This window comes from Oryctolagus cuniculus, chromosome 1, assembly GCF_964237555.1.
Source record: "Oryctolagus cuniculus chromosome 1, mOryCun1.1, whole genome shotgun sequence".
NCBI lineage: Eukaryota > Metazoa > Chordata > Mammalia > Lagomorpha > Leporidae > Oryctolagus > Oryctolagus cuniculus.
Window position 1 is genome coordinate 146,063,672 of NC_091432.1, and position 12,520 is coordinate 146,076,191.

Consider the following 12,520-nt stretch of genomic DNA (forward strand, 5'->3'; position numbering starts at 1 on the left):
TAAGCCACTTCCAATATCTGATGTGTCCCCTGCCCTCCTACTGGAGGGGATGCATCCAGGGAGCAGTGCCCACGAGGCTGTCTGGCCTGCAGGGCTGAGCCAGCCCCCTAGCTGGGGTCCCTGGTGGGGCCAGGAAATGCTGATCTCATCAAAGGCCTTCCTGGAGATGGCATTCTAGGGGGGAGGCCTATAGATCAAAGAGAAAACACACAACATACAGAGCCCACCAGAGGGAAGCAAGCTGGGAAGGGGAGTGGGGGCCGGGCGGTCAGGGAGGGGCGCTCTCTAGTGTGGTTGTGATATTTTGACTTCGACTCTGGCAGGTTTTGAGCAGAGGGGGATGTGACCTGTCTTAGGTCTAAGAGACAGAACACACTGGAGGGAGTGGGGAGGCAGGCCTGGGTCTGGAGGAGGGAGGAGGCAGGCCCAGGCTGTCATGCCATGTCATGTCCTGTGGCAGGCTCAGCACATCCTTTGCTGATGAAGTGAATGAATGGTGAAGGGCAGGAAGTCAGGAGCAATACCAAGGCTTTGGCCCTAGGCCTCTGTTTCCTCATAACGGATTGTGAAGATGGAACAAGACAATGTATGTCAAGTATCTGACAATGCTGGGGAACTGATGAGGGCTCAACAAGAGGCGCCCACCCATCCTCTGTGCCCGGATCACTGGCTTCCCTCGTCTTTGTCACTCCCCTGTTCTCCCAGCCTTGGCCTGGTCAATTCTGGGTCCCCCTCAGGGGTCACCTCCTCAGTGAAGCCTTTCCTGATCCCCCACCCTGACCTGACACACATTGTGGTTCCCAGACTCCTCCTCACAATTCTAACCTTGATGGCCAGCGCTGTCTCTCCTATGGAAAGGAAGCTATAAAGGTAGTGACAGATCCTCTGTAAATGAATGTGCCCGAAGCCTTCCCTGTGCCCCCTTCAACCATCGCTCTGTCTCCAAGTTGAAAACTATAGTCGGTCTCTGCACTAGAGTCCCACGGCCTTTCCCATGCCTCCTCAGAGCTGTCCCACGGGAGTCTGCCCCTGTGGCTGTGTGGCCTTGGGCAAGCCAGTGTGAGCATCAGTCCATGATGAGGCGTGTTCCTTCTTTTCCCTAGGATCTCTCTCACTTGGCATGAGAGCGTGCCCAGGCCTGAGGAGTTTCCTAAGATGGGGACTTTCAGGACAACACCAAGCAAATCAAGCCAGTTGGCAACCTTGCTGCTACTACAGCTGGACATCTTAAAGCATTCTGTTTTCAATTTCACAAGTCAAAATACAGCATATTATCCTTGTACAAATGGAGCAAGAACTCATTGAGAAGAATCAAGGTTCTATGGGGAAATGGCTGATTCCAGGTTTGGGACACAGAGTCTAAGATGATTCTGGATTGATTTCCCCCACAGAGGAAGGAAGTATTTAAAAATTCTGACACTTTGAGAGGACATAAGGCCAGCTTGGAGGAGTTCCCACTGGCTAAATCTGCTAATATTTAAGCATTAAAAAAATAAGGAGAATATTGAGTTGTAAATATTGCATTGAGTTAAAATAAGAATCCATGTATCCATTAGGTTTATGAATGAGTGAGAAGGGAGAGTGTCCTTACAGTACTGAGGGCAACTCATAAATGGAGAATGACTGGTAGAAAAAGGAACTAGTAATCATTCAGGCAAGAAGTGTCAATTAATGTTAAAACCAGTGGGTCAAGGTTTGAGGAGTGACAGTGATGTAGGCAGGCATATAGAATAAAATTGATCAGGCTTGTGAGCTGGAAGACCACACCTTCACCATGCCCCCATGTGACCTCATGCCCCTACCTGACCACACCTGTGTGCCCACCAGCCAATCAGATTAATTAAGCACTCCTTTTGAAAGTGGGTTAAAAGCTTGTGACATGGTGGACCCAGCCCTTTTTCTTTGGTCCTTTGCCAGCATGGGCTGGTGCTGCCCTGTGCCTCCAGGGCGCATGGCCTTCGGGCCACCAGCCCCATGCTTCCTGGCCTACATGGTCCTCCATGTGGCTGGCTCCTGGTACTCAGCGTGCATCCAGATTCCTCTCTCTTTTAGACAGGGCCCTCACTCTCCTATGTATTTCCCTCACTGAATAAAAGGCTTAAAAACTTAGCATGCTGCCTCGTTCATTTATGCCGGTATTCAGAATTCTTTTCTGAATATTATGCAAGAACCCACACAGGCTTATTAATATTGGGAATTTATTAATTAGCACACGGTGATATCATATGGCACCCCATATTTGGATATCATATGGCGACCACGAAGGGACTTTTAGGGGGGTCAGCCTCCGGTTTCAACAGGATATTTGCAGGGTCTCAAAATGTCTTTCTCCCATCATGTGGATTTCAGTGGAAAAGCCGGGGATGACCAAGGGCATGACATTGACATCATGTGCCTGCCCCTGTGCTGGGAACTCAGCAACACTTCAGTGCTGGTCCCTGTCAGAAATGTACAACTGTGTGCACACCACTAGTCTGAAAACACTCGAGACCTGTTGACTGAATTCAACTGGAACCCAGCCACATACACAATACAGTGCTGGGATTCCGGTGCAATGCCGATGTGGACCGGGCACTGAATAACAGCGCCAGTGCCCTGTGTGCCCTTGACCTCTGTATTGTTATGGTTTCTCCTTTCTAATCTGGTCTTGAGGACTCTCTCAGAGCCTGTAAGCCAAAATAACCACTCTCTAGGGATGTCCTGACTAGAAGGGTGGTGGTGCATGGGGAATGTAATTAAGTGCTTGTGTGTGCGCCAGGTGAGACATCCAAACATACGAAACACAGAAATCATTCCTCACAGATGCCGGAGGTGAGAGGTGCCAAAGGGAGGCCAACTGGTCTATGGGGGAGGCAGGGGAGGCGGGAGCTGTGGGATTATGCCTTCATCTCGGGCTTTGCCTCGGGGCTTGTGTCTAAAGAAAACAGGAGCGATGGATGTCTTTGTTGTCATGACTCTGTCCCTATCATTTCGTTCTGTGGTGGTTAGCAGCTGTGGGATGAGGAACAAGCAGGTTATGTCACACAAACCACATCGGAGTGAAGGGCGGTTATTTAGTTCAAAGGCGATGGACACCCCAGTTTGAAGGAAGTCAAGCCTAAAATGGACGCAGGTGCAGCAACTCTAGCACATTAACGACACCGCGCTTATGGACCCATCTTTATTCCCATGAACACATCCTGAAGGGCTAAGGAGTCGCAAGACGAAGCAGAGCCTGGGTTCAAGTCCTGAGACCTCTCGATCTTCCCGCACCCCCATAGCACATCGCCACCACTTTCCCATCTTGGGATGCCGGACTCGGTGCGCGCCGTCCGGGGCACCGGAAGCAGCCCTGTCACCCGGCTGTGATGGCGGCGTCACGGGCCAATCACGGCCGGGGCTGAAAGCGCGTAAGGCACGACGGGCCGGGTAGGCGGTGCGAGACGGGACCGCAGTCCTCACAATCTCCAGGGCGGAGGCAATGGCGCTGAGGGACCGCCCCCTCGGGGCACGGACCAATCACGAACGGGGTCGGGCGCGCGCTGGGCACGACGGGACATGTAGGCGATGCGGACTGCAGTCCCCGGCGTTCCCCGCGCGGGGAGGGGCGGTGGCGGCGCGGGCGGCCGTCGGGGCTGGGCGGCTGCGGCGGCGGCGGCGGCGGCGGCGGCGGCGGCGGCGGCGGTGGTGGCTGAGGAGGGCCCGGCCTGCGGCGGCCTCGGGGGAGCCGGCCCGGCTCGCGGCCACCATGTCGGCGCCGTCGGAGGAGGAGGAGTACGCGCGGCTGGTGATGGAGGCGCAGCCCGAGTGGCTGCGCGCGGAGCTGAAGCGGCTGTCTCACGAGCTGGCCGAGACCACGCGCGAGAAGATCCAGGCGGCCGAGTATGGGCTGGCGGTACTGGAGGAGAAGCACCAGCTAAAGCTGCAGTTTGAGGAGCTGGAGGTGGACTACGAGGCTATCCGCAGCGAGATGGAGCAGCTCAAAGAAGTGAGTCGCCGCCCCCCCGACATCCACCCCACCCGAGTCTGAGCAGGCGACCCCTGCCGCGCGGGCCTGAGTCTGCGACCCTGCCTGCGACCCCGTCTCGGACCTTCACCCCTGCCAGGGCCTGCAGGCGTCCTCCCCGGCTCTGGGCCGGCTGAGGTCACCCTGCCCGGCACGGGGTGCGGAGGGCAGGCCTGCGGTGCTGGGGTCGGGGCTCGGGCGGGGCGTGGGAGTGGGCCGGGCCGCGGCCTCGGGATCCGGGCTCCCTGGCAGGGTTGGGCTTGGGTCACTGGCCCGAGTCCGGGGGGTGGGGGTAGGCCAGATGCTGCGGTCAGGGACGCAGGTGACCCACTAGGAAGTGGCTGGCCTGGGTGTCCCCTGCTGTCACCATCAGGCGCATCGCTTCCCCTCTCCGGGCGAAGCCGCTGCATCCCGTGAGTCCTGGGAGTCGGGGTTCGGGCTGCGTGTTCGGGGTCTTCAGGCCCTCTCCGCTGTTGTTGCGCCGCGCTGGCTGGAATGCGTGACTTCCCTTGCCCGCTTCCGTCCTCTTCTCCTGGGCCTTTCCTGCGGTGCCGTCTGTGTCCCTTCTGGAGGGACACTTCAGTGTCTGTGTCGTCTCTCTGTGGGCAGAGGGGGGGAGCTAGCTCCCCTCCCTCGCGCTGCCTGAGAGCCCGAGAGGCGGTGCCGTGGCAGCGAGGGTCCCGGGCAATCCTGCTGCAGCCTGAGAATGTTTCGTTTCTGTCTCTGCCGCACCCCCCACCCCCCCACCCCACCCCGACTCTCCAGCACTGCTCTGGAGGTTGGAGGGAGAAGTTACTTCCTGGGTGGGTTTGAACCCGGGCGCTGTCCCATGCTGGTGATGGCTGTGGGCAGGAACCCTCCATGAATCTTAGCCTCCTCCTGGGCAAAATGGGGGTACAGCTTTGCCCCCTTATAAAAGAGCGGTATATTTGGAAAGGCCTGGTGTGGCCAGTCCCTTTCTGACAGGTGCCTCCCTTTCCTACCTGGACTCTGTCCCAGTAAGCTCTTGGCTCTTGGTGCAGCGCCGCCAGCCCCACTCCATAGGGACCGGGACCCTTTGGAGCCTCTGTTGCCTCCCTCAGGAGACCTGTAGAATCCCCTGTTCATGATGGGAGAGAGGAGAGAGTGAGTTAATCCACGAGGGTGTTTAGCTTCACGCTGGGCAGAGCAGGGAACCCGGCATCAGTGAAGGCCTCATCGCCCGTGGGTGGGGCTGTGGACATTGATGCTGTCTGTCAGCAGGCACTGGTGTCCTCTCGCAGCCAGGCCCCACTGGTACTGGGTGGACATGTGGCCCCCTTCCAGGGAGGGGCTGTGATAAGGGGTGGCAGTGCCCTGTGGTGAGGCTCACGCACTCTGCCAGCTGCGATCCCCCCTCCTCCAGGCAGGCAGTGCTCTTCCCCTAGCCCTCCCAGCGCTGGGCAGCCCCCACAATCCCTTTCTGTGTTCAGTGTTTCTCCGGCAGTGTCCGCTGTAATAAGGGACTGTCACTGACCTAACTTGGCTCCACTGTGGGGCCTTTCAGTTGCCAGCTCCTTGCTGGTGGGACATAAACATTTTGGCAGCACGAGGAATCTTGGCTCAGTTACCCAGCATGTGTCTGGAGGCTGAGGTCCTAGCACAGGGAAGAGGGTGCAGCTGCAGCTGTAGGAGCTCTTTGGGCATCTGCTCACCTGGTTTAGTCACCTCCTGGTTCCTCCGTGTACTGGCAGCCTAGCTTTGGACAAGTTGCTCCCTCCGCTTTGTGAAGTGGGATAAGATTTCTGCTCAGATGAACAGGGCTGAACATGCCTCAGATCCAGTAGCTGCTCCCAGTCCCTCTCCCTGGACAGTGTGCCTGGTCCTCACCTCTGCCAGTACAGGCTCTTGTTAACCTGTTCAGCTTTGTATCGTCATTGAAAATATCATCTCTTATTTCACACGTCAAGATTTTTTAATATTAATTTTTTTAAGATTTATTTTGTTTATTTGAAAGGCAGAGTTATAAAGAGGGACAGAGAGAGAGAGATCTTCCATTCTCTGGTTCACTCCCCAAATGACTGCAAGGGCCAGGGCTGGGCCAGGTTGAAGCCAGGAGCCAGGAGCTTCCAGATCTTGCACTTGGGTACAGGGGCCCAAGCACTTGGGCCGTCCTCCACTGCCTTCCCAGGAGTAGTAGGAAGCTGAATGGGAGCTGGAGCAGCCGGGACCCAAACTGGTGCCCATATGGGATATGGGAGGATGCCCACTGGTTCGTTTTGTTGTTGATCTTTTGAACCTCACTGAGGGCTACTTCTGTCCCAGGTCCTACTGAGTCCTCTCCTTGGCATGATGGGGAAGCAAACTAGGTGGACTTAGCTGAGCTGCGTGGTTTTCCTGGTCCTAAGTGACTATGGCATGTCTTACTTCAAGGAGACAGGGGTGTTGGGGTGGGCCTAGGGCTTTTTAGGGGGCAGGTAGGGGCAGAGGTCTGCTTACATGTGAAGAAGCCTGGTAAGGGCCCTAAAAAAAATCCCCAAAGTGCGGAACTGAGCTTGTTTGCAGGGCCCTATAGTCAGAGAGGCAGCCACTGGAATCGAAAGATAATGGCCCTGTGTTCACGCTTGTCACTAACTGCTCCACTTCCCTTCCCACCAACGGAGTGGGGGTTGGGGTCATGAGGGAGCCTTTAAGAGTCCTTCCACTTTTAAAAATGTCTGAAACTCCCACCTTGAGTCATGGTTCTTTTTCCTCCTGCAGGGCCTGGGGACCGGGCACCTGTGTGTCTCACCAGTTGTGGGATCTGGCACAGTCTGCCAGCTCTAGACAAGCAATAGCTACACCATCTAGTACTGGTGGCACGAGGAGGCGTGGCCTTGGCCACCTTCCACTGGGCAGGTGGTTGGCACAGCTGCAATGGAGCAGCCTGTCTTCAGGGATGCCAAGCATGCTTGAGACTTAGCAGGTGGGGCCTGAGGGAGGATTGAACTCAGTGTTGAGAGCCTGCAGACCCAGGGGAAGCCAGTGCCACCAGGCAAGAGAGGAGCTGCCTCCTGTTGAGTCAGGAGTGGTTTGGACCCTACTGGGGCCCTCAGGTACTTTGTGGTCCTGGGGAGCCACTCTGCCTGTTTGGGCCGGGATGGTTAATGCCTGGTGAATAATGGTGCCTGTTGCCCTAGCCCAGTTCTCCAGGAGCCCTCAGGTGGTCCACCACCTTGGGCCAGAGCATCTCAGATCCATGTGAGGTTCCTGCTGAGCCTTCTTGTCATTCAAGGACCCAGCTTCTTCCTTTGAGAGCAGAGATTAGTTTTGTCTTCATCTTTGTGTGTGTGTGTGTGTGTGTGTGTGTGGAGTGCCAACTCCTCATACTTGCTTCTCCCTGCACTTGTCTGGATGCAGAGCTGTGGCAAACATTGGAAGTGGCAGATTGGTGAGCAGGACTGTCCAGCACCATGCAAGGCTATAAGGGGTGGGACATTGGCCCTTGACTTTGTATTGTCCAGTATTCAGAGTGTAGCCCTAGAGCTGACCCCTGGAGGAGGAAAGCTCAGTGTGTGGCTGCCTTCTCAGGATTAAATCCTGCTGTCCCTGGTCAGCCTGGCCCTGCCATGGGAGCTGAACAGAGAAGGGGGCTGAGAGCATGGCAGATACCCTTTGCCCTTCTCAGAGCAGTGCTGGTCTTCCAGGCTCAGGTGGATGATGGTGTCTAGGAGGACTGGGGATGGCTTCTTTTTCAGAAGTGACTATTTAAAAGATTGCAGATGCATTTTAGGAAGGTGAGAGCATAGCCCCAGAGCACTGTCTGGTAGGATCTGTGCAGACAAGAAAGAAACGGTAAACATGGGGAGCCCCGGACCATTCTCTCCCTGCTGATTCTTCCTGCATATGAGACACAGATGCCATACAACAGGGTGTGCGTGGTGCATCTGCCACAGTTAAAGAGAAAAGATGTGGAGCTTGGTGCTACCCTCTGAGCCACAGACAAGCAGGTTTAATTCACATGGGGAAAGACAGTGGTTTTTGTGGGTCTGAAGGTGCTGTGACACTCTTACTATTGCGTTAGAAGCAGTTGTAATGGTTTGCTGTTTATGGGTTTGCTCTTTTAAAGTTGGGTTTTTGCATAATCTCTCTCCTAAGGGACTTAACAAATGTTTAAATGCCACCTTCATTACAAGTTTGACCAGTGAGGAAAGGGAGATGGCAGGTGTGCCTGTTCCCCTGCCAGGTGTCCACAGTGGCTACTGTGGCCATCTGGCTACTGCACCTCATTTCATCTTATATGGCTACTGATGTACATATATCAGTTTTTCTGTTGAGAAAATAAAGGCTCTTGGGGCAGGGGTTGTGATGTAGCGGATAAAGCCGCCACCTGCAGTGCCGGCATTCTGTATGGGCGCCAGTTCATGACCTGGCTGCTCCACTTCTGATCCAGCTCTCTGCTATGGCCTGGGAAAGCAGTGAAAGATGGCCAAGTCCTTGGGCCCCTGTACCCACTTGGGAAACCCAAAAGAAGCTCCTGGCTCCTGACTTCGGATCAGCTCAGCTCTGGCCGTTGCAGCCAGTTGGAGAGTGAACTAGTGGTTGGAAGACCTCTTTCTCTCTGCCTCTCCTTTTCTATGTAACTCTGACTTTCAAATAAATAAATCTTTAAAAAAAAATGGCTCTTAAAAAATCAAAGATTTATGTATTTATTTTAAAGGCAGAATGACAGAAGTGGCAGGGAGGGGGAGAGATCTTCCATCTTCTGATTCACTCACCCAAATGGCTTCAAAGGCTGGGGCTGGGCCAGGCCAAAGCCAGGAGCCCAGAACTCCATCCAAGTCTCTCACAGGGATGGCAGGGGCCCAAGTACTTGCACCATAATCCTCTGCTTTCCCAGGATCATTAGCAGAGAGCTGCTTGAAAGTGGAGTAGCCGGGACTCAAACCAGTGCTCTAATATGGGATGCTGGTGTTTCAAGTGGCAGCTTAACCCACTGCATCACAGTGCTGGTCCCAGGACTCTTAAAAACCTAACCAGAGTTGAATTTTCACAACTGAAAACCTGTTGAAAATTCTTTATGTTGTCTGCTGTCCATGCAGTGTTTGAATTTCTCTGGTTTGGCTCATAAATTTCATTTTACAGTTGATTTGTTCACATCAGGAGCCAGGCATGTTGCATTTAGTTAATGACAGAGCATGTTTGGGGCCGGCGCTGTGGCGTAGCCGGTAAAGTGGCTGCCTGCAGTGCCGGCATCCCATATGGGCTCTGGTTTGAGTCTTGGCTGCTCCACTTCCGATCCAGCTCTCTGCTATGGCCTGGGAAAGAGGTAGAAGATGGCCCAGGTACCTGGGCCCCTGCACCTGTGTGGGGGACCCGGAAGAAGCTCCTGGACCCTGGCTTCGGATTGGCACAGCTCCGGTCATGGCGGCCAACTGAGTGAACCAGCGGATGGAAGACCTCTCTCTCTCTCTCTCTCTCTCTGCCTCTCCTCTCTCTGTGTAACTCTAACTTTCAAATAAATAAATAAATATTAAAAAAAAATAAAATAAAACAAAGTATGTTTGGTTTGTCCTAGGACTCCTTGCCCATCCCTGTGCTATGTTAGAGCCCCCACAAGCCAAGATTCCTACCTTAGCTGCTTCTGCTTGGCATAGAGCTCCTGTCTTCTGTTTTAAAAAATTAGCAGGGTGCTGCCTTCAGCTAAAACATGGCTTGCTTTTGAACTACAAGATTGTTGTCTTCTGTACAACTCATTCTCTTCACCAGCCATTACCCTATGCCTGTGCCCACCTCAGATGCTGCTGCCACCTGGCAGTGCATTCGGTCACCTTGAGGTGCCCCGTGCTGTTGTCCCTGTCCTACAGGAGGGGATGCCATGGTCAGAGTGAGGACTGACTGCTGTTGGCTTCACCCTAAGCTCGCCCCTCTGCTCTCTGCCCCTCTCTTTGTTGTAGTCTAGCACATCCCTGGTTGCCCAGGAGTGTCCTCTCTGCAAGCACTTCTGCCTCCAGCTTGGTGTCCCTGGCCGGTTGCTGTGTCATTCCTCCTGCTGTGGGCCGTTTGGCGCAGCTCTCACACATGGAGCTGCAGGGGCCTGGCCTCACTGATGGCTAGCATGTCTACGAGGCTGTAGAATTCCTTGTGTGTCCTAAAAATGTGACCTGAGGTAATGGTATCTCTCTGCCTCTCCTCTCTCTGTGTAACTCTTTCAAATAAAGAAAAGATCTGGCCGGCGCCGCGGCTCACTAGGCTAATCCTCCGCCTTGCGGCGCCAGCACACTGGGTTCTAGTCCCGGTCGGGGCGCCGGATTCTGTCCCGGTTGCCTCTCTTCCAGGCCAGCTCTCTGCTGTGGCCCGGGAGTGCAGTGGAGGATGGCCCAAGTGCTTGGGCCCTGCACCCACATGGGAGACCAGGAAAAGCACCGCGGCGGCCATTGGAGGGTGAACCAACGGCAAAAGGAAGACCTTTCTCTCTGTCTCTCTCTCTCTCACTGTCCACTCTGCCTGTCAAAAAAAAAAAAATAATAATAATAAATAAATAAATAAAAGATCTTTAAAAACAAAACAAAACAAACCTCTCTCTCTCACTCCCTCTCTGCCTCTCTTCTTTCTGTGTAACTCTGACTTTCAAATAAATAAATAAATAAATAAATAAATAAATCTTTAAAGAGAAAAAAGGGGGGCACTGAGGCGCAGTGGATTGACACCCTGGCCTGAAGCACTGGCATCCAGTATGGGCACCCGTTCGAGATCTGGCTGCTCCACTTCCGATCCAGCTCTCTGCTATGACTTGGGAAAGCAGTAGAAGATGGCCCAAGTCCTTGGGCCCCTACATCTGTATGGGAGACCCAGAAGAAGCTCCTGGCTCCTGGCTTCGGATCAGCACAGCTCTGGCCGTTGCGGCCAATTGAGGAATGAACCAGTGGATGGAAGACCTCTCTCTCTCTCTCTGCCTCTCCTTCTCTCTCTATGTAACTCTGACTTTCAAATAAATAAATCTTTATAAAAAAAAAGCTCTTAAAATCAAAGATTTATGTATTTATTTATTTTAAAGGCAGAATGACAGAAGTGGGGGAGAGAGAGATCTTCCATCTTCTGATTCTTTTTTTTTTTTTAAAGATTTATTAAATATCAGAATTGGGGCAGAAGAGAGAGAACCTCCATCCTCTGGTTTACTCCCCAAATGGCCACAACACCTGGGACCAGGGCTGGGCCAGGCCAAAGCCAGGAGCCAGGAGTTTGCTCCAGATCTCCCACATGGGTGCAGGGGCCCATGCGCACAGGCCCTCCTCTGCTGCCCTTCAGGCACATTAGCAGGGAGCTGGATTGGAAGCCGAGCAGCCGGGCCTCAAAGTGGCACTCAAATAGGATGCCAGTGCTGCAGACGGTAGTTTTACTTGCCATGCCACAGGGCTGCCCCAATAAAATGGTATCTTAAGGTGGTATTATTTACATTTCTGTATCCAGTGATGGGGGATTGAACCAAGTTTATTTCTTTGGTGAAGCAGTCAGTTCTGCTGTTATGTTTCTTTTGAAAATGTGAATTGGGCAGCACAGGGATATAGTGGGTAAAGCCGCCGCCTGTAGTGCAGGCATCCCATATGAGCACTGGTTCAAATCCTGGTTGCTCCTCTTCTGATCCAGCTCCCTGCTAATGTGCCTGGAGAGCCACAGAAGATTGCTCAATTGCTTGAGCCCATGCACCCACATGGGAAGCCTGGATGAAGTTCCTGCCACCTGGCTTTGGATTGGCCCAGCTCTGGCTATTGCAGCCATTTGGGGAGTGAACCAGCAAATGGAAGATCTGTTTCTCTGCCCCTCCTTTCCACCTTCTCTTAGGAACTCTGCCTCTCCAATAAATAAATCTAAAACAGACAAACAAACGCACACACACACACACACACACAAATTCTTTTAATGTTAAAATATGAAGGGCCAGCGACGTGGTGCAGTGGGTTAATCCTCCGCCTGTGCACTGGCATCCCATATGGGCGCCAGTTCTAGTCCCAGCTGCACCTCTTCCAATCCAGCTCTTTGCTGTGGCCTGGGTAAGCAGTAGAAGATGGCCCAGGTGCTTGGGCTCCTGTACCCACATGGGAGGCCAGGAAGAGGCTGGCTCCTGGCTCCTGGCTTCTTATCAGCGCAGCTCCAGCCGTTGCAGCCATTTGGGGACTGAACCAAAGGAAGGAAGACCTTTCTCTCTGTCTCTTCCTCTCACTGTCTGTAACTCTGCCTCTCAAATAAATAAATAAAAAATCTTTAAAAAAAGAAAAAAAATGTGAATCTGTTCCAAACTGATTGATGTAGGAAGGAGCCGTTTGAATATAATAAGTATTTTGCATTTTCCTGTGTGATGTTTTGTCCATGAAACCCACTAGTGAATGCAGAACTCTACACCCAGCTGACCCAAGCCACCTGGGAATGCACAGGACACACACTCTGATGGTACTGCTTCCATCCCGTTTCAGAAGACCTCTTTCCACCACCTTACTGCCACACACAAGCAGCCCCTGTGACACCACATCCACTGGCATACCTCAGCTCCTTGTTAAGATAAAGTGTCATGTGTATTGTAGCATTTGTGTTTCTGAACCA

The 12,520-nt window shown here is 53.3% G+C and overlaps 1 protein-coding gene across 5 annotated transcripts in view; it reads left to right on the forward strand.

The window, feature by feature from the left end:
- The first annotated feature begins 3,560 nt into the window (after positions 1-3,560).
- The window catches only part of BICD2 (BICD cargo adaptor 2), a 53,198-nt gene continuing 44,238 nt past the window's right edge, over positions 3,561-12,520 (forward strand). For 2 of the 5 annotated variants that reach the window (XM_017342054.3, XM_002708227.5), the window contains exon 1: positions 3,631-3,967. In XM_017342054.3, the coding sequence (XP_017197543.2) occupies positions 3,728-3,967 (240 nt within the window). In that variant the 5' untranslated portion in view covers positions 3,631-3,727. The other 3 variants (XM_070050111.1, XM_070050113.1, XM_070050117.1) reach the window with 3 other exon arrangements.